The 20176-nt window shown below is 53.6% G+C and overlaps 2 protein-coding genes across 2 annotated transcripts in view; both read right to left on the bottom strand.

Moving 5' to 3' along the window:
* Nucleotides 1-8847: 8847 nt before the first annotated feature.
* Nucleotides 8848-11064, bottom strand: PEG3 (paternally expressed 3). Its single transcript, XM_006902965.1, has one exon. It carries the CDS (start codon nucleotides 11062-11064, stop codon nucleotides 8848-8850), a length of 2217 nt encoding a protein of 738 aa, XP_006903027.1.
* A 467-nt stretch (nucleotides 11065-11531) lies between these two features.
* LOC102871765 overlaps nucleotides 11532-20176 on the bottom strand; it is a 9038-nt gene continuing 393 nt past the window's right edge. The window contains exons 2-11 of the mRNA XM_006902964.1: nucleotides 17672-17772; nucleotides 17427-17531; nucleotides 17229-17323; nucleotides 16913-16960; nucleotides 14962-15064; nucleotides 13682-13752; nucleotides 12899-12980; nucleotides 12497-12589; nucleotides 12151-12359; nucleotides 11532-11585 (exon numbers count right to left, since the gene is read on the bottom strand). Coding sequence (XP_006903026.1) covers nucleotides 11532-11585; nucleotides 12151-12359; nucleotides 12497-12589; nucleotides 12899-12980; nucleotides 13682-13752; nucleotides 14962-15064; nucleotides 16913-16960; nucleotides 17229-17323; nucleotides 17427-17531; nucleotides 17672-17772 — 961 coding nt within the window. The remainder of the gene's footprint in view (nucleotides 11586-12150; nucleotides 12360-12496; nucleotides 12590-12898; nucleotides 12981-13681; nucleotides 13753-14961; nucleotides 15065-16912; nucleotides 16961-17228; nucleotides 17324-17426; nucleotides 17532-17671; nucleotides 17773-20176) is intronic.

Genomic DNA, 20176 nt, shown 5'->3' with positions numbered 1-20176 from the left:
CCAACCGACTAACGATCTGACCTTAGATCCCTGGGGTCCTCATCAGGAACATGTTCAGATTCATGGATTCTCCGAATGCGACTGAAGACACTTGGGCATCCAGGCACAGAGCCCCTGCATCCCGCTGCCCAGGGGAACCCGAGAAGTACTCCCCAACTCCTGCCGTGCGGGGTAGGTACCCAGGCTCACACACAAACGCGCGCACGCGCGCACACACACACTCCAAAACCACCCATTTCCTACTGGCTGCGAAGACATCCTCTCCCAGGGCCCCAAACGTCCCCCAGGGACCCATCACACAGGGCCATCCCTACGCCATGCCGCCCCCCCCAAGTCCTACACACAGTCTCCCACCACCCCCACTACCTTCTTCTAACCATTTCCTCACATCTTCATCTGTGGTCTCGCAGACCCCAGCATGTCTCCTGTGGGGCTTTCCTGAAACCCTTACTGTCCCAGAGCCGACTCAGAGCCAACCCTCGAATGGGCTTCCGAGGCTGAAAAACACAAGGGAAGTGGCCATCTGTCTTTATTCCAAGGAACAGCTGGTGGATTTGAACCTCTGGAGATGCGAGGTCATTGAATTCACAGTGCAGCTCACGCCAGATGGCTGGTGATTTACCACCAGAACCCCCAAAGCCCTATGCCTTCCACAGTACCCGCAGGGGTCCCCATAAAATCACTCTGCTCAGTGAATCAAGTCGCTACCTGACCCCCTTTTATCACATCAAGCTCCCTAAACTGCTTTGCCTTCCCCCGTCAGGCTAGCACACATGAAGGGTGGCCCCTCTGCCCACTGGAACCCTCTGCAGTTGGCCTGGTAACCCCAGGCCACTCTGGACGACACCTCGGCTGTCACCTCCACTGGGTAAGCACCTGCCCTGCCGTCTCATCCAGTGCCGGCCCCTGTCGGTGGAGGGGACACCCCAGGCCAGCGTCCAGCAGGCTCAGAACCTCTCCAGGGAGAGGCTGGTCATTTCTGAACACACACTCCAGGCACAACATGCCCTTCTGGAGTGTCGAGGGCTGTGCACGTCCACTGTGCACACAGGCAAGTGTGGAAGTGCACGCGCACACTCACAGTCTCTGGAGCATGCAAATGTAAACGTATTCTCTGTCTCACACCTCCAGGTGTACACCCACATACACACACACTGCCTGACAATATAAACGTGGACACACGTGTGTGTGCACTCACTTGCTGACGCTGGCAAATGTAAAGATTCACTATTGGACAAAAACCAATGTGCACATGACCCACACACACACACACACTCCCTGTGAAAGCACAAATGTGGACATGCTTGGGCACACTCAGTCTGACACATGCAAATGTAAACAGTCTTGCTCTGACACATGCAAATACTGACATTCTCTCTTTGACACATGGAAATAAATGTAAACATTCTCTCTGACACATGCAAATGGGGTGTCTCTCTCTCTCTCATACATGCAAATATGGGCATCCTCTCTGACACAAATTGAGAAATCTATTTGTACATGGCACCCTCCCTCCCAAGACTCCGAGCACCCCCCACACCAATGTGCAGACCCTCTTCGTTGGCCTTGGCCGGCCACTGAGACCCTCCATGCAGTCACCCTCTTGACAGTGCATCCCCCAGGAAACCCCATCCCGTGCGTAGAGTCCCAGTGCCCACACAGGCCAGCATGCCTGTTCACAGATGTCCGTGTGTACACACACACACACACACCTTTTATGCATCTGCAGGCTCCCACCCTGAAACTGCCTTGTTCACTCACCTCTTCATGCAGTTCCCCTCACTGCACCTCCACTCTGGGGATCCCCCATTTGCAGAGCTACCACCGTAGAAAATGCTGCCCCCCAAGCTCTACATCCAATGCGCCCCCAGGCTTCCCTGATCTCCCCCCAGCCTCACCCTCACTTCCAACCAAGTGGTCTCCTTACCCATTCTCTTCATCCATGGCCTCGCAGATCCCAAACTGCCCCCAGACTGGTACCCTGAAGCCACAAACTCCTTAAACTCCCCCCTGGGGCTCCTCCATTAATTCATTCTCTTCTGATCAAGTCACTGCGCTCCCTCTGACCCCAAACTGACCTCTTAAACATCTTGGATCCACCTGGGCATCCCCTTCTCCCCCTTCAGACTAGTATGCACCAAGACCTGGCCCGCCAGCCTTCCCCAAAGCCCTCGGGAACCAGAACCGAGCCTGGAGTCCCCCGCGGCTGCCATCCTCCCTCCCCGAGGCTGTCTCTCACTCGTCTGTCTCCTCCAGTCCCTGCTCTTCTAAGCAGCTTGGCTAGAGTTCTTGGACGTTCTGCAACCGCTCAGGTGCCTGCCGGCTAGTCCCGCATGCGCGCTCTCCACCTCTGACGTTCAGTCTGCTTTGGGCGCAGGCAGAGCACACGCCCACCCAGCGCAGGGTCCGGTCTAGCAGGCTGCGCACACAAACACAGCAGAGCAGGGTCCAGGAGCGCAGGCTGGTGGCAGACTCACCCTTAGCGCAAGGTTCGGGCACGCAGGCTGGGCGCACACACTACCCAAGAGCAGCATCCAGGCGCGCATGCTGGGCGCGCACACACGCGCACGGGGACACACACACAAACACACACACGCGCACACACTACCCGAGAGCAGCATCCAGGCGTGCGCGCACGCGCCCACACACCCACATCCAGAGCAGGGTCCCAGCACGCAGGCTGGTGGCACACACACACACCCCCGCAGCGCAGGGTCTAGGGGCGCAGACTGGTGGCACGCATACTCAGAAGGATCCGGACGTGCAGGCTGGGCGCACACACCAGGCCCAAATTGGTGAGTGAACTGGGGATCTGGTACGATGGCAGCGCCTACACATCCTTTAAGGTACGCACTTACTCAAAGACCAGGCATTGCCGGCCTGAACCAAACCAGAGTGTGCACGCTGACACACATACACACCCCTCCTTGCGCAATGGCACAGGGACACAAACTCACATGTCCTCCACACACACGCAGTCTCAAAACAGACAAAACTCCCCTGGACCCTCCATTTACACACAAGTACGACCTCAGATAACACAGAGACAGATAAAAAAAACACCCTCACAGAGGCCCAAATAAACCATCGCTTGGACAGTCAGCACATGCAAGGCTACAGTGTTGATTATAAACACTCAACCACACAGAGCCACTCTGATTGACACAGACTCCAACAGCTGTGTTCAAACTTACACAATGACCCAGATGCACATGGACCCACACAACCACACACACACATAGTTTCACACAAACATGCACACAATTCAACACAAATTCACTGAGTGTGAGGATGGTACCGGAGAGGACAAGGGTCAGGGTTGTTCACAGGGTCACTCTAAGTCCATGCAGCCTTCGTCCGGGACTCTTGTCATGCCAATAATACCTAATCATATATTCCTTTTATGCAGTTCTCTCCCTCATTCGTTTCAATGCAGTATACATTATATAGCCTCTCTTCTTTCTTTTCTTTTTTTTAAATTTTTTATTATTTTTTGTGTATGTACTGTCAAATCAGATCTGATTGGTAGAGGAGATTGTCCCTACCTCTCCAGCAGAGCATCTGGTGGATTCAAACAGTGTACCTCTGGGATTGCAGTGTAGCTTCTTACCACTAGGCCACCAGAGCTCCCTAAGTTTTTTACTTACTTTTCAAAGAGAAAAGCGAACTGGGGTGGGGCAAAGAGATGGAGAGGGAGGAAAGTGTGCAACAATGAATGAATGGAAATCCAAAGTCTCTGTAAACTCATTAAAATTAATTTAAAAAGTAAGGGGAAAAAATAGAGCAGCAGCTTAGGGTCGATCCCAGCTGCTTTCAGCCCTGAGCGCTGGTCCTGAAGACGCAGCTAAGCCCTGGTGTTTGCCTGTCCGACTTCACAGAACAGAAGCAAACAGGACAGACCCCCACACAGACATTCACCTGCATTCAGTCCTCCACATCACCTCGCCATGGCAGCATGGCTTCTGATTGGGCGACAGTAAAAGCACCACGTTACTTCCCTACTGAACCCCCTACTCAGAGTGTGAGTTCTGTGTGGCCATTGCAAAACACTGGCTCCAGAATTGGAGTAGGTATTGGGCTTCATCGTGAGAGGGCTGGCGGGCTGGCGTTACAAAGGGTCAAAGTGGATGGGGACCCGGCAACCCACCACTTTAGTTGTCAACAGGGGTCCAGGGAGCACCTCCCGTCACTGTGCAGTCATAAACTCAAAAGGCCCACACCCACTGCTGCGAGGTGATGGAGACTCACAGCCCACTCTTGGGATTCTCACCTATGCATCTTAACGGGAGAGTACCTCGCCTTCTTCTGGTGACTGGTAGGCGCAGACTGCTCACCTGTGGTCTAACATCTGCCCTGCTATGGAATCACAGATAAGTTTAAAAGTTACTCCTCAATCACCCAGGAGGAAGTTTCTAGTGGCAAAACCCATGGCGTTCCTAGGAGCAAAACCGTGTTGAAAATGTTCCCTTGGGCAAGATTTAAGAGTAGCCATTTAGGAAAGATTCTAAACTGTACATTTATCTTGATTCTTCCCCCTCCCACTGTGTTTGAAAGAATTCCAGTTTTAAAAAAATATATACAGACTTACAGGACAGACATGGGGGGATTGGGGAGAGAATAAAGAGTGGATAGGTAATGAACACTGCATTGAGATACATGAGGAACTGTTTGAAAGGAATTTATGATTAGGCATTATAGGTATAATGGCCGTCTGGAGCAAGGGAAGCAATGCGGTGGACTGGAAGAAAGAAGAAAATGTGCAACAGTGACTCTATATATACACAGGAATATGTATATTAATATATACTGGAATATATATGTAATACACAAGCACACACACACACATATATATATATAGAGAGAGAGAGAGAGACTGAGAGACTTGATTAACGGAGATTACGTGTAATTGTTACCCTTCATGGAGTCCAGTTTTACTTGATAATAATAAAATTAAAAAAATAAATAACTTCACTTAAAAAGTAGGCTCAAGTAATAGTTGAAGGTCTTATAAAAGGAATTGCTCAAACTAGACAACCACACGTTAAAGCCAGAGGGTGACATCAAGATTTTGGATCAGTAACTTTAACAACTGGAATCTTTAACCACCCCAAACACTCAATATGGGGGGCGGGTGTAAAGTCGAGACAGACACCTGTTATTTTTAACTTCGCTTTTATTGTTGGCATAATTATAGATAGAGACAGAAGGACCACAACCAGAGTAAGAAACAAATAAACCCACAAAATATATATATATATCCCGAGAGGTGACCCACAGTCGATTGATGGAAAAACAATAGGCACGTTTCTCTAATACATTTCTGTGGCGTCGAGATTTCTAGACTGAACGTGTCTTGCCTGTTTGCTCTGAAAATACTGCTAACAAGGCTGGGTCACCCAAAACACCAAAGATCGCTTAAAGGAAGGACACGAGATATTTACCCTCAAATCCCACAACTACTACACAACTCTTTTTTTAAAACCCGGGTTTTCTAGAGTTCTTCCTATACTTTCCTCTCCACACTTCACACACAGAGTAATGACCACAGCCCAGCGTGTGGCCAAACAAGCTGAAGGAATCAGATCTAGATGGTAACAGTAGTTGTTGGGCTTTGGGAATATAGAAAAGCTGTTTTTTTGGGTTGGTTTTTCTCTTTTTTGTTTTTTTTTTGTTTTTGTTTTTTTAATGTACTATTCTTTCTCATTCCCCCACCCCCCAAGTATGTATTAAATTTGTAACAGAAACATACATAAGTTTTACGATCAGAACTCTGCAGTTAGGAATATATGAACAAATAAAGATAACATAATTAGCCATAATTTTAAAAAGTGAAAGAACTATTTTTGAAGATGTATTTTTGACAGTTATAAACTTGTACACGGGGGGGGGGGATCAAAATCAAGATACTGAAGGCTATTATCTATGTTTAGATGATGGGAACAAAGATAACTTCCCCCCGACCCCTCCACTTTTCTGGATTTTCCAAATGTTTGCGAGTGAATTAAAATTATATCGTCAATGCAAACATGACTGGTTAGAAAATTTTTCTGTCACACTGCAATAAAGAACACTGAAGGAATTTAAGAGAATGTTCACCTAGAAGTCTCTACTATAATAAAAGACATGGCTCTTGACTATAACACATATATTTTTAAAGTTGTAATTCTAGTATAATTTCATGTCCTGCTTCTTCCACTTAATATTCTGTAAATGTTTCCCCAGTGTTTTCATAATTCATGGCTATCTTTCAACATATGCTTAAGAATCCACAGAGGGCGAGTTTCAGAGACACTTAATCACGCCTTTCTCATGTGGCATTTCAATCTTTCCTCAATTCTCACCCACTTAAAAAGTTGCAAACAGATCCCTTAAAATTGGGCAAGTTGCTCTCTGAAAAAGAGGCTTTCTCTAGTACAGGACACCGACCTGCTTAATCTCATCCACCCAGGAATCTTAAGGGCAGCTGGCCTTCGTGGACAGCACATCGCCAAAAAAGGCCTGTTCTTCTCACTGCACGGCCTTTCCAATCCCTGTTTCTGCTTTTCCCTTCTCAGGTTTTGCCGACCAGCCAGGCCCCTTTCTTTGGATTACTCAGCTCACTTGTGCTTCTTGCTTGGAGTCCTTAGAACTTTCCTGGGCCTTGTCATTCCCTGCTGCCCTGCAAACACTCCTTGCAAGCCCTCACCGTACACCCCTAGAAGGGCAAGGACTTGAATTATGCTGCTCGAGAGAGATTTTTTCTTTCTCTCTCTCCTCTTTTGCTAGCTTCATCTAGCAATCCATGTTTTTATAATTTTTTTTTAAAGTTTTTTAACTTTCCTCCCACCACCCCACCCTACCCCCCAGCCAACTCAAGGCCTCAACATTGTTTAAGAAATTAATGATTTGGGGGTGGTGCTGGGGGGAAGCAGAAGATGAGACTCATCGACTCATCAATGAGGACACAGACTTTAAGCAAAGAGGTAACCTTGTGATAAAGGGGGAAACGAGAGAGAGAGAAGTGAGTACAAAGGGCAGCTGAGAAATACTCAGGGGTGGGGGCTGTTGGAAACGGACCTTTAACCAAGAGGTTTAAGGCCACTGGGAAACCTGAGTCCACAGTAAGCTTGGGTTCAAAGTAAAGAAAGTGGGATGTTTTGTAAAAAAACCTTTTCTGCTAAGAAAAATCAGAAACCTGAGGTCAAAAGTGTCAGGTAGGAGGTAAAGAGAGAATCCAGGTTAGTGACAGAAAGCTCTAGAGATAGGAGCTCCTGGGAAGTCAAGGTGCAGACTCACACACCTGTGGGTGCACAGGCCCCCCAAGCTGCGTGCTTTCTTCTCACTTAAGGCAGGAAAGCGCATTCGAGGCAGTCACGGCCCATCAACCCATCTGCAGGTGCACCTCCTCCCCACCTCGGTCTCTGTTCCCCACCTAGGTCCCTATGTACAAGCAGGAGTCTCTCCCTACCAGGGTCCTAGGTAAAACGGCAGTGCCCCCCTCTATGTACAGTGGGAGCACACCCCATGTACAGCAGGAGCACCTTTACCCACCCAGGTCCTTATGTCCAGCAGGAGGGTCTCTCCCCCTCTGGGTCTCTATGCACAAGTGGGAGTGTCTACCCCCCCACCCTGTCTGTGTCCAGGGGGAGCTCCTTTCCCGCCCGGGTCTGGGTCCAGCGGGAGCTCCTTTCCCACCCCGTCTCCATGTCCATGGGGAGCTCCTTTCCCGCCCGGGTCTGGGTCCAGCGGGAGCTCCTTTCCCACCCCGTCTCCATGTCCATGGGGAGCTCCTTTCCCGCCCGGGTCTCTGTCCAGCGGGAGGGTCTCTCCCCGGATTTTCTCAAGCTCCGTTAGACACAGCCTCATTCTGGGAAGGGTCGCAACCCACCACTTCAGAGGCAAAGAGGTCAAGGTTTAGGGGGCAGATCTTCAGCGTTTGGGAATTCCACACTTCACTACCTACTTGTGTTGGGCTTGTAAAAATTTTTTAAAAAGTAAATCAGCTTCTTTCTTCCTCTGATTCCTTTTTTTCGTCCGAGAACCCCCAAAAGGCACAGAGCGGCGTCTGGTCGGATGGGACAGTGAGGATCCACCTCCAAGCGGTGGGGCGTGGGCCGGTCAGTGCGAGTGGGCCGCCTCCGCAGGGTTGCTCAGGAGGACAGCGAAGCCGGTCAGGGGGTCAGCAGCTGGAAACGGACAGCGAGGAGGCCTGGCCGTCCCCGGCCAACGCCCAGGGCCACGTGCTGCTGCCTTGAGCGGCAGATCTCCCAAATCAGTGTCCTTCCTTCCGGACACTTGGCAGGCAGGGCCAGGAGCATCCTTTGCAGCTGACTGGTGCCTTGGACACTTGGTGGGCACCTCCCCACAGCAGCACTGGGACGAGGGTCGGGCAGTGTGCAGGGCTTCCCTGGGGCTCCCTGATGTCTGAGGAAAGGTCCCTGAGGTCGTGGGGGGCAATCCCCTGAGGTAGGAGGGAAGTCCCTGAAGTTGGGGGGGGGTCCCCGAGGTCCGATGCGCGTCCCTGATGTCCGAGGGGTCCCCCTGAGGTCCATTGGGGGTCCTTTAAGTCCGAGGGGTGGACCTTGAGGTCCGAGCTGGGGTTCCTGAGGCCCGATGGCGGTTTCTGAGGTCCAAGGCGCTCCCACCAAGGTCCGAGGGAGGGTCCCTGAGGTCTGATGGTGGTTCCTGAGGTCCAAGGGCCCCCCCCAAAGATGTGAGGAAGGGTTCCTGATATTCGAGGGGGGTCCTTGAAGTCCGAGGGGGTTCCTTGAGGTCCAGTGGGGGCCGATGTCAGTGCTGCACCGCACTGCAGCCGGCTCCGGGCACGGGGAGGCGCCCCTGCAATGCCGCCCCGAGCGCCTGGAGGCCTCAGAGGTTGTGATCGCCCTGGTGCAGGATGAGGTCCAGGGGGTCAGCGAAGATCAGTGGACAGAAGAGACACGGGAAGAGCCCCTCTGCAGGGCCGACACTGCTGTCAGCGACGGCAATGGTGGCAGCCGCACTAGAGGCCAGGTGCTCCGCGGGCCACACTGCCGGGACACTGGGCACCTCCATGACGATCACGCGGGGATGGGTGGCGCTGGACACCAGGCTGTCACCGACATCCTCGCCGAAGTGCATCCTGGCAGGGATCGGCCTCTCTTCCTCCTCCTCCTCCTCCTCCTCCTCGGAGTCCTCGAGGCCCGTGCTGTCCGGCTCGTCGGCCTCATCGGGGTCCCCCACGCTGCTGTCTGGCTCTTCCAGGCCCGCGCTGTCCGGCTCCGCGTCCTCCGCCTCCATGTGCAAGTCCACCACCACTTCCTCCCGCCCTTCCACCTGCACTTCCGGCTCGACGACCTCTTCCTCCCGCCCTCCGAGGTGCACTTCCGGCGGGTCGGCCCGTGCTTCCGGTGGGGCGGCCTGTGCTTCCGGGGCAGCGGCTGCGGCTGCGGCTGCGGCTGCGGCTGCGGCTGCGGGGATGGCAGTGGGCTGCACGCAGGGGCCGGGGAACCACAGCGTGGCCGGGGCGGTGGGCGCTCCGCTGACCCCGGCGGCCTGCTCGCGGTGCAGCTGCTGGTGTGTGAGCAGGGCGCTGCTGTGGCCGAAGGACTGGCCGCAGTCCGAGCACTCGAAGAAGCGGGAGTGCGGCCCTGGCCGGGGGAAGGCGTTGTGCATGAAGGCACCCCCGTAGGCGTAGGGTGGCGGTGCACCGCGACCACGACCGCGACCGCGACTGCGACCGCGGCCACGACTGTGAAGGTGGCCACGGCCTCGGCCCTGGCCCCAGGCCTGATCGTGGACCTCGGGCTCGCAGAGGAAGACCTCATCACACGGGGCACATGGGGCGCACGGGGCGCAGGGGATGCAGGGGGCGCAAGGGATGCAAGGGGCGCACGGGGCGCAGGGCGGGCACTGGACACTGCACTCCTCGGACGACTGGCTGTGCTGCAGCTGCGTGAGGGCCAGGCCCAGGGCGGCCAGCGCGCAGCCCTCGGTGGTGTGGACCTCCAAGTGCGCGCTCAGGGCCTCTTCGTGCATGAAATCCTGGCCGCACACCCTGCAGTGGGGTGCGGGGGACACTCTGTCTGTCGGGCCGACGCACCATCTCTTGGGCTGGGGGTCGGGACCCAGGCCAGCAGTCGCCCCGGTGGACATCCCTCCCTGGAAGGCGGGTCCGCCCGCCATGGCCATTCCGCCTGGGAAGGTGGGCTCCTGCCGGTGCTGCTTCGGGGGCTCCAAGAAGTAGCCGCTGCTGCTGAAGGCTTCACCGTTGCCTCTTGGTGGGGCCTCGCGGAAGGAGCGGGTCTGGCTGCTCGAGGGGGCGCAGGCACCGTTGTCCAGGAGGTAGTCACGGCCGTGGACCTCCTGATGGTCTCCGAGCACGTACCCAGTGTAGGCAGCGCCCTCTGCGAGCTGCTCGTTGATGGACACCTGCGGGACAGCGGGGCTGCCGAGCGCCCATTGGCTGCGGAGTGGGTCCCAGCTGGACACGGCCGAGTGGTGGGCAGCCGAGTGGTGGGCGAAGGCTTCAGTGGCAGGGCGGCCACGCTCCCTGGCGGCCTGGTTGCTCTGGGCGCCCTGGTCCAGGTTGCGGATGACCGAATGCTGGCGGCTATGGTTCTGCCAGTGGGTGGCGAGGTCAGCGCTGTGGATGAAGGCCTGCCCACACTCTGGGCACTGGTAGGGCTGCTCTCGGGGGTAACTGTTCCACGCATCGCTGAAACGTGGTTGCTGGAGCCCCGGGGCCTCGGCCTCTCTGCACTCCGGGTGCTTCCTCTTGGCTCGTGCCTTCTGGTGCCCCTGGGTGTGGGCTCGGGTGGCTGAGCCCTGGGCCTTCCTCGTGGGTGCGCTGCCTGTGGTGGGTGCGCTGCTTGTGGTGGGCGCTCCGGCCGGCAGGCTGTACCAAGGTTTGCCGGTGGCAATGCTGTGGAGGATGCCTTTGGGACTGCTCGTGGCCTCTTGGAAAGGGCGTCCTCTGAAGGTGGACTGCTGCCCACTGCTTTGTGGGCTGGGAAGGGCCAGCTGGCTCCCGGAGGGGCGTTGGGGTGGCTCGGCGGCAGCCCTGCTCTGGATGACTGATCGCCTAGGGGCCTGCAGCGAGGACATGCTTGCTCCACGCCAAGGTGGCTGGCGTTCCATGCTGTCTGTGCCCGGGATGGCCGCGGACTCTGTTGGCACAGCCCCTTCCCTGGGCTCCAAGACACATCTCTGGGGGGGTCAGTAAAGGCCAATTGGTGAATAACCGACCTGCCACAGGGTCTCCTCGAGGCTGCTTAGCAGCAGCCATGCCCGGTGGGTCCTTGGGGTTGGCGCTAGCGCTAAGTGCTGCCTCCTGCTCACCGCCAGGAGGAGGTCTCCCTACGGTGTGACTTTTCTGGGATTGGGAAAAGGACACACTACGAATGACCGACTCATGGCAGCCCTGGCCTCCACACAGCTTCTCTGCAGAACCGAGGCCCGAGCTGTGAGTCAAGGCTCCTCCACCACCCTGACACCCACCGAGCTGCTCTCTCACGTGGACCTGCGCACCGGTTTTACAAGACTGGCCAGCAACAAATGTCTCCTGACATGCTCTACCGTGGCTTTCGGAAAGGCTTCCTCGTCTCACACGGATTTTCTGGTGGTCTCTGAGGGCAGGGTTGTGCAGGACGGTCTGCCCACACCCCCTTACCCTCCTGTTTTCTCTCTCTAGCTGGTGCAAGACCGAGCTGGGTTCACAGGCTTCCCGGTGCCTGTCTGTGCCGTCCTCAGAGTTCCCATGGCTATGGAAGAAGGTTCTGACAGCTTGCAGGCATAGAACCTCTCTTTACCATCCATTTTCTGGAGCTCGTTAAGGGTCGAGCTGTCCCCATGTCCTAGTTCTCATCCTGACCCTCTCAGAGACCCTCTCCTCCCCTGAGGGCAGTCTGGTTCTCACTCCCAGCGCTGCCCTGACGGGGGGCAGCCAGCAAATCAGCCTGGGTCTCGGCTGAGGACTCCGGCCTGGGGAGCTGAGGCTCCTGAGGTTGGGGGCTCCCTGCATCTCACTCCCTTCAGGGGTCTGCTTTCTCCTAGAGGCTTTCTGATCACAGCCCTTCCTGTCTGTGTCCAGCTCACAAAGCCTCTTCCTGCCAACAACTCTCTTGGTACATGAGGGTGGAGTGAAGGCTGAAAGCACCCCCCCCCCAGCATGCAGCCCTCACTGCCCCACACCTGAAGGATCAGATCCCTCCTCCTGGTCCTGCTGCTGCTGCTGTCATCGTCGTCGTCCAGCATCTTGAGGAACCACTGCAGCCAGTGGCTGAGATCCTGAGCTTTGGGCGACTGCGAGGGGCCGAACTTTCCCGCCTCTTGGGAGGACTCTTCTTCGCACGGTCCCGGGCAGCAGGCTGCCTCTCCGGGTTCAGGCATACTTCCCTGGCCTGAAAGGAAAGACCCATAAAAGCACGCCCTGGCACTAGTGTGGCGAGCGCCGGGAAGCTGGAAGGGGCACCCCTTCTGCGAGGGGCAGAGCCCAATTGCACCTGGCGGCCACCACGACCCACTATGGGGTCCTCACCTTGACTTGTACTTGGGTAGGCACTTGTCTGGGACCTCGACGAGTGTCCCTGTGTCAGGTGGGACTGCCTGTTACCCTCTGCAAGCTGAAGACCTGCCCAGGAAAGATGGCGTGTGTTACAGGGACAGGCCAGCCAGACCCGCTGACACCGTGCACGTCCAGTTCCCTGGGAGGCCTTCCCTCTGTCTCCTTTCTGGAAGCCACTTTTCTCTACGCTTGGCAATTCTGGCTTCGACCAGCAGTGTGTGCTTGCATTGCCCAGTGGCGGGAAAACTGCCGCCTTGGAAGCCTGGGGGGCAGCTCCATCTCCCAGGGCATTGTCAGGGACCTCAGGCCCCTCGGTGACACCCCCCCAGCAGGAGCAGCCCACTGGGAAGCTCTGGAGAATGAGAAACAGCTTACCCAGCGACAGCAGCTTCACATAGTTATCCATGTTCTCCTCAGCTGGGTTCTGGGGCTTCCTGTCCTGGCAGGACGCGGCCTCCTGCAGACAGCAAGCGCAGGCCTCTCAGAGAAGCTCACCTACCTCCCTCACCTGAGCATCCGCATTGTGGGGTGGCCTCGGGGGCCAGCGTCATCCCTGACTCATGTCCAAGAGTGATGAGAAGATCCCCACGGGACTTTGTTACAGTCCGCTAACCACACAGGAACAGAACCCCTCCCCCCAGCCCAGCCTTTCCTTCCTGAGAGCACGGATGGCTTCAGATTCCTGCCATCCAGTCAATGCCCACTCAACAGCCTTCCCCGTGCCCCCTGCCTCCCCCCCGCCCACCACGGAGGGTGTACAAGGTTGTAAGGTCTGCATGGAAGCAGACGACCACCGCCTCCTTTCAGAGAGCTGCTCCTGGCAGGTCCAGACCAATCCCCCTTTGTGGGATGCACGCACTGTACCACCAGGAGCCTTTCAGGACCTCTTGAGTTAGAACAAGTGGCCTGTGGCCTTTGGGACCGGGCCCTTCACCCTTCCCAAGCCAGTCTGACTGGGACCAAGCAAGTCTCTGTACAGAGTCCTGCCCGGCACCCACCTGGCCATCAGGAATGCCCTTCTGTGAGGCTATGAGGTTAAGTGGACAGTGGGCAGCAGGGAGGTGCCTGGCCACTGGTCACCCGTGCAGAGGACAGGGCTCTCGGCCCAGGTGGCTTGGGCTGGCCTTGTAGTCTAGGGAGCAGTGGACACCAGCCTACCTGCGCGCCAAAGTCCATCACGGAGTCCTTGTCACTGTCGTCATCCATGGAGGGGTTGTCCTGGGGCTGACCTGCAGTAAGAAATGTCCTGTGAGGCAGGCCCACGGCCAGCCCCTAGCCAGTCACCCTGGGTCTGCCTCTGTCTACTTCTAATGTGGGATTTGGGGATACTCGGTTGGGAAGAACCCTCAGAGATACGAGCAGTGGCAAAAATTATGGACATTCATACAGCAGGGACCATGGCAGCACAGAATGACAGGATACCCCTTCTGCTGTCCTGGGGTTCCTGCGTGCCACTGCCCACCCCACAGCACCGTGCTGGCCATGAGGAGTGGTCCTAGGGGCCTGCAGCCTCCTGACACATGATCAGTGCCTGGGCGACTCTATCTTCAGGCTGGCCCGACGCCTGGCCACGCACGTGGACCTGGTGTCATTTTAAGAGGCGTGCTTTGCATCCTGACATTCGTTCTCCTGAGAGCACTTTATGCCCCATTTCCATTTTTTTTGGTGACAGCTTCATGTCTTTTCCTTGGAAAACCGGCATCGGCTGCAGAAATCTCCCAAACGAAAGGTGGTGTGCGTGGGATTGCACATGGATGACCAACTCTGGAGACAGCCCTGCTCACCAAGTCTCAGGAGCAGAAACCTGGACTCTGAGGGTGGGCCAGAGAAGCCCCTCCCCCTGGGGACACAGCCCCTGGACTCTGAGAGGACCAAGTGGAGAACACTTCTGTATCCTAATCCTGCTCTCACCCGCTCACTCTCCCTGTGGACATGACACCGGCAAAGACTCTGAGAGATGACTTACTGTTCAAAGACTCCGCGGGTAGCCTTTCGTCATGGGATGCCATTTCTATGCTTTCGTCCTCCTGGTTCTGGTCATCTAACATCAGATATGAGACAGCGGTCAACAATGGACATACCACAGAGGCCTTGTCCCCGGCACGTGTGCCCAGCATCTGGAGGGAACATCGCCCCACTTCCTCGGCCTGCTGCCCCCACCCAACAACTGCATCTGCTCATGGCCTCTGAGCACAGCTGCCTTTAAAGTTCAGTGGCAGGCTTGGGGCACCTTTGCTAGCTGGTCCATCCAGTCCATATTCAGAAGAGACATCAGACTCTATCTAGCCAGGCCAAAGATCAAAACACACACCCTTCCCAAAAGCAAGACCCTCGCGGGGGACAAAATATCCTTGGGTAAAGGTAACTGGAAGTCCTCCTGTGGGGGTGGGTGCAAAAGGGGAGCCACCCGCTGTAAATTTCAGCTGGCTTTTCACTACCTTTTTCATCATTTAAAAAAAGTAGCTCAGTCCCAGAGATCACACTGAAGCGAGAGTCCTGGGCATTTTCTGGGTTCTCATCGCGGGAGAGGCTGGGTGCTGACTGTGGGACAGAACACCAACTACTCATATGTAAGTTCAAGCTGAAGTTGAGGAAAATTGAATCAAGTCCACGGGAACCAAAATTTAATCTTAAGTCTATCCCACTCGAATTTCAAAACCATCTCAGAAACAGGTTTGAGGCCTTGAGCACCAATGAGCGTAGTCCAAATAAGCTCTGGGAGGATATCAAGAAAATTGTCCATGAAGAATGCAAAAGATCATTACAAAGGCTGAAAAATAAGAAAAGACCAAGACTGATGTCACATGAGACTCTGAATATTGCATTAGAGCACTGAGAAGCCAAAGGTAAAAGAAGAAACCAAGAAATCAAAGAGCTGAACAGAAAATTTCAAAAAGCAGCCCAGGATGTCAAAGCAAGATACTATAATGAAATGTGCAAAGAGCTGGAGTCAGAAAATCAAAAGGGCTGAACTCGTTCAGCATTTCTTAAGCTGAAGGAGCTGAAAAACAAATTCAAGCCATGGGTGGCAATCCTTAAGAATACTTTGGGTAGAATGTTAAATGATTCAGGAAGCATCAAGAGAAGATGGAAGGAGTACACAGAGTCACTGTATCAGAAGGAATTGGCTGACAGAAGAATTTCATGAAATGACATATGATCAAGAGCCTATGGTGATGAAGGAGGAAGTTCAAATTGCCCTGAAGGAATTGGCAAAAAACAAGGCTCCAGGAGTTGACAGCATACCAACTGACATATTTCAACAAACAGGCACTGCCCTGGATGTGCTCACTATGTTGTGCCAAGAAATCTGGAGAACAGCCAGCTGGCCAACTAACTGGAAAAGATCAGTATTTGTTCCCATTCCAAAGAAAGATGACCCAACAGAGTGCGGAAATTATCGAACAATATCATTAATATCACATGCAAGCAAGATTCTGCTGAAAATTATCCAAAAATGTTTGGAACAATATGTCAACAGAGAACTGCCAGATGTGCAGGCTGGATTTAGAAGAGGTCGTGGTACTAGGGATATTATAGATAATGTTAGATGGATCTTGACAGAAAGCAAATACCAGAAGAATGTCTATCTGTGCTTCATTGACTATGCAAAGTCTTTTGACTATGTGGATCACAACAAGCTATGGCTGACTCTGAGAAGAATGGGAATCCCAGAACATTTGATTGTGCTAATGCAAAACCTATACATGGACCAAGAGGCAGTTGTCAGAACAGAGCAAGGAGACACTACATGGTTGAAAATCAAGAACGGGGTTCGTCATAGATGTATTCTGTTTCCATACCTTTTCAATACGTATGCAGAACAGATCATCTGAGACGCTGGGCTATACGAAGAGGAATGTGCCATCAGGATTGGTGGAAGAGTCATCAACAACCTGCGTTATGCAGATGACACAACCTTGCTTGCTGAAACTGAGGAGGACCTGAAGCGCTTGCTGCAGAAGGTCAAGGACTGCAGCCTCCTATATGGATTGAAGCTCAACATCAAGAAAGCAAAGATTCTCATCACTGGACCAATTGGCAGCATCAGTATGGATGGTGAAGAAATTGAGATAGTTAACAGTTTTAGTTTGCTTGGCTCCACAATCAACACTCTTGGTACCAGCAGCCAGGAAATCAAGAGATGAATTGCCTTGGGAAAGTCAGCTGTGAGGGACCTCTCAAGAGTACTGAAGAGCAATGATGTCAGGCTGCAGACTAAGGTGCACCTGATCCGGGCTGAAGTCTTCGCAATTAGATGCTATGCATCAGAGAGTTGGACAATGAATAGGGGTGATAGAAAGAGAACTGATGCCTTTGAGCTATGGTGTTGGAGAAGAGTGTTGAATATACCATGGACTGCTAGGAGAACAAACAGGTTTGTCCTGGAGAAGGTGAGGCTAGAATGTTCCCTGGAGTCAAGGATTCTGAAGCTTCGTCTGACATACTTTGGGCATGCTGCAAGGAGGGACTGGTCCTTGGAGAGGGCATCATGTTTGGCAGAGTGGAGGGATGGCGCAGGAGAGGAAGACCTTTGATGAGATGGGCTGATTCTGTGACTGGAGTGGTGGGATAAGTGCATTTGAGATGGCTAGGTTGGCACCAGAATAGAATGGTGTTTAGAGCTCTTGTACATAGGGTCGCTGAGTCGCAAGCAACTCGATGGCACATAACAACAACAATGAGCAGACTGGACATTAGTGACCACAGGCAGCTGGACAAAGGGCACTGCCCTGGGGCCTGCTGTCTGCAGAAAGCGCCGGCAGTGCGTTCCCCTGGAGACACCTATCTCCCCTCTCTCTGGAGGCACACCACCCCTGGATCTGAGGCTGCATTGAGGCTTCTGGGGGCTGAAGGCTGGGACTCCCCCCAGACAGGAGACAGCAGGGTGAGGACTGCTTACCACAGGACTGCTCCGACTGGGGTGGTGGGGATGGTGGGGGTGGTGGGGGTGGTGGGGAATCGGCGTTCAGCCAGTTGAAGTCCCCGTCGCTGGGGATGTCGCGTTCTGAGGAGATGCCAGAGATGAGGCAATGACTCACCGTCCCCTCGCACTGGCCTGTTTCCATCCCCCAGCGCCACCCTGTCCCTCCACGCAACCCTGCAAGAAACCCCCAGAGCCACTCGTCCCATGGCGTCAACTCCCACCAATAGCCCTCTGGAAGGGCGGCCTCCATGCAGCCACTGGGGAGCCTCTGCTGTCCAGCCCATGAGTCCCCAGCACCCTGCTCCACTGGGCAGGCACACACCTGGGCCAAGAGGACAGGTCATGTCACCTGGGGGTTCCTCTCCCAAAGACACTTGGTCCCCAAAGTGCCTACCTGCCTTCTCCTGCCCTAAGCACCACCGTGACCTCCCAGGGCAGGGCAGGGCCTGCTCGTGGCCAGCGTACCTTCGTGCCCAAACATTGCTCTGTGGCTTTCCAGCGGCGTGACGAGCGCCTCTCAGGTCTGTGGCCGCCTGGTCTTGGGCCTGACTGTCTTGGGCAGGAATGGATGGTCGGGTCCTGCTCTTAGGACAGTCTCCTCAGTGCGCGTCTGCAGCTGCAGCTGGGCCACACAGATGTTTCAGTGTGGGACCAGCGTCTCCCGCAGACCCTCCGCCTTCACGCCACAGAGATCCCGAAACGTCTGGTGAGAGAAGTTAGAGAGGAAGGGTGTTCATCCTCGGGTGGCCTCCAATCTCCTTTTCCAACATGCACGTTTAAGGATACAGGTTTCTACCCAGCCATTATTCATTTTATTCTTTTAGATCCCATTTTTTGTCCTAACTTTTTTCAGCTTTCCATTACCATTTATTTCAATTCAAACACAAGAAGTACTGTGTTTTTAAGTGCAAATAATTAGGTAGTGTTGCGTTTTAAGCTCAGAGTATTGAGAGCAATATTTTAAATCCAAATCACGAGGACAAAGCACAAAATACCAGAAAGGGTGTTTAAGCACAAATTATTAGGATGTATTGTATTTAAGTAAGTATGTTGTTGTTAAGAGCCATCAAGTTGTAGGCAACTCATAGTGACCCTATGAATGAAAGACCTGGACACTTGTATAACTTTCATCCTTTCTCCCTGTTCAAAGGGTTTCCGAAGGCAAGCTCTTTCAGAAGTGGATGCCACTCCTGCTTCCAAGTTTGTTTTAATCGAGCTCCACCAAACACTGTCCAGCATGACCCTTATTGCATTTGACACATCAGTGTCACCATGTTCAGCTTCACAGCAACCATGTACAGCAAGAGGACAGACCAGGGCTATATGACCTAGAGAGCAACGATGTCAGTCTGGAGACTGAGGTGCACCTGATCAGGGCACAGTCTTCGCAATCACTTGCTATGTGTCAGAAAGCTAGACAATGACAAGGGATGACAGAAGGAGAATTGATGCCTTTGAGCTGTAGTATTGGAGAAGAGTACTGAATCATGGACAGCTAGGAGGAAAAACAGGTTTATCTTGGAGAGGGTGAAGCCCAGGATGCTCCTTGGAGGCAAGGATTCTGAGGCTTTGTCTGACATACTTTGGACATGTTGCAAGGAGGGACCAGTCATGCTTGGGAGGGTGGAGGGACAGCACAAGAGAGGAAGACCATTGATGAGGTAGATTGATTTAGTGACTGGGGTAATGGGGGTAGGAGTGTCAGAGACATTAAGGTTGACACAGGATAGAGCAGCGTCCAGAGCTGTTGGACGTAGGGTCACTATGAGTCGCAAGTGACTTGACAGCTCACAACAATGTATGTTCTGGGCATCTTCCACTGTCCCTGGTAACACTCACCACAGCAGAATCTTCTAGTGTTCACTTCAGGAAGAGGAAGCAGGGCCTCGGAAAACCCCACCTCCATGTTCACAACAAACACAGCATGGATTAGCAAGCATGGTTTCAAAAAGGAGGAAACAGAGTGGCATGGTGTATGCAGCTCTTTTGGTACAAGTGCCAGTTAGAAGGCTAAGTTAGTAGCCAGTTGATGTAGGTCAAGTATCTGCTATATTTAGGGAAGCCGGAAGGACTGGCCTACAGCTGGCTGGCTGTGCCATTATGATGGCAACAGGTAATCTTTGTAGTACTTTGGGGTTCATAATATGGTCCTGTTGTACGAATATTCATCCTTCAAATCCCATTGTACCACAGGGCGTGTTTCATCCAGAAGAGGCCCTGAGAGGAGACTGAGTCACCAACAGCGGAAAATGCTCCAAGAGGAAGGAGCCTCACAGCTTGGGGACATCATGGTTTATAGTTCTGGCCTCTGACCTCCCATTTCTTTAAAGCAAGGCTCAAGACGCCCCACATGATGTGGACTTTCATTCTGATAGGGTCCTAGACTTTATTCACTGGGACTGTATTATGAACACATGAATTTAACTTTTTATTATGTATATACTGTCCTGACTGTTTGGAGATTAGTGCATGTCAGTAAGACTAAAAGGAACTTATTTATTTAAAATTATTCCATTCCTCTCGGCTCTCACGTCAATGACTGCTAACGCTATTCCTGCAAAAATCACGCCTTAGCTTGGATCCCCTTCACCTGACTGCGTGACCCTGTGTTCCTACTTCCATAGGTCTTCGGATGGAGACGGCTTCAGAGCTTGTCGCCTCCTGCCCCCATGGACAGGGGACACTGGTGTTCTCGGCTCTCCACGCACAAGAGCACCCGCATAGCT

This window comes from Elephantulus edwardii, unplaced genomic scaffold (genome assembly GCF_000299155.1).
Source record: "Elephantulus edwardii isolate Elephantulus edwardi_28Jun2011 unplaced genomic scaffold, EleEdw1.0 scaffold00478, whole genome shotgun sequence".
Lineage (NCBI taxonomy): Eukaryota > Metazoa > Chordata > Mammalia > Macroscelidea > Macroscelididae > Elephantulus > Elephantulus edwardii.
The sequence above is the reverse complement of the archived record's forward strand: the minus strand, read 5'-3'. Positions and strand labels throughout refer to the sequence as shown.

Excerpts from the sequence above, each read along its gene's own strand:
- PEG3 (XM_006902965.1), bottom strand. The coding sequence starts at position 11,064 with ATGTCCTCGCTGCAGGCCCCTAGGCGATCAGTCATCCAGAGCAGGGCT.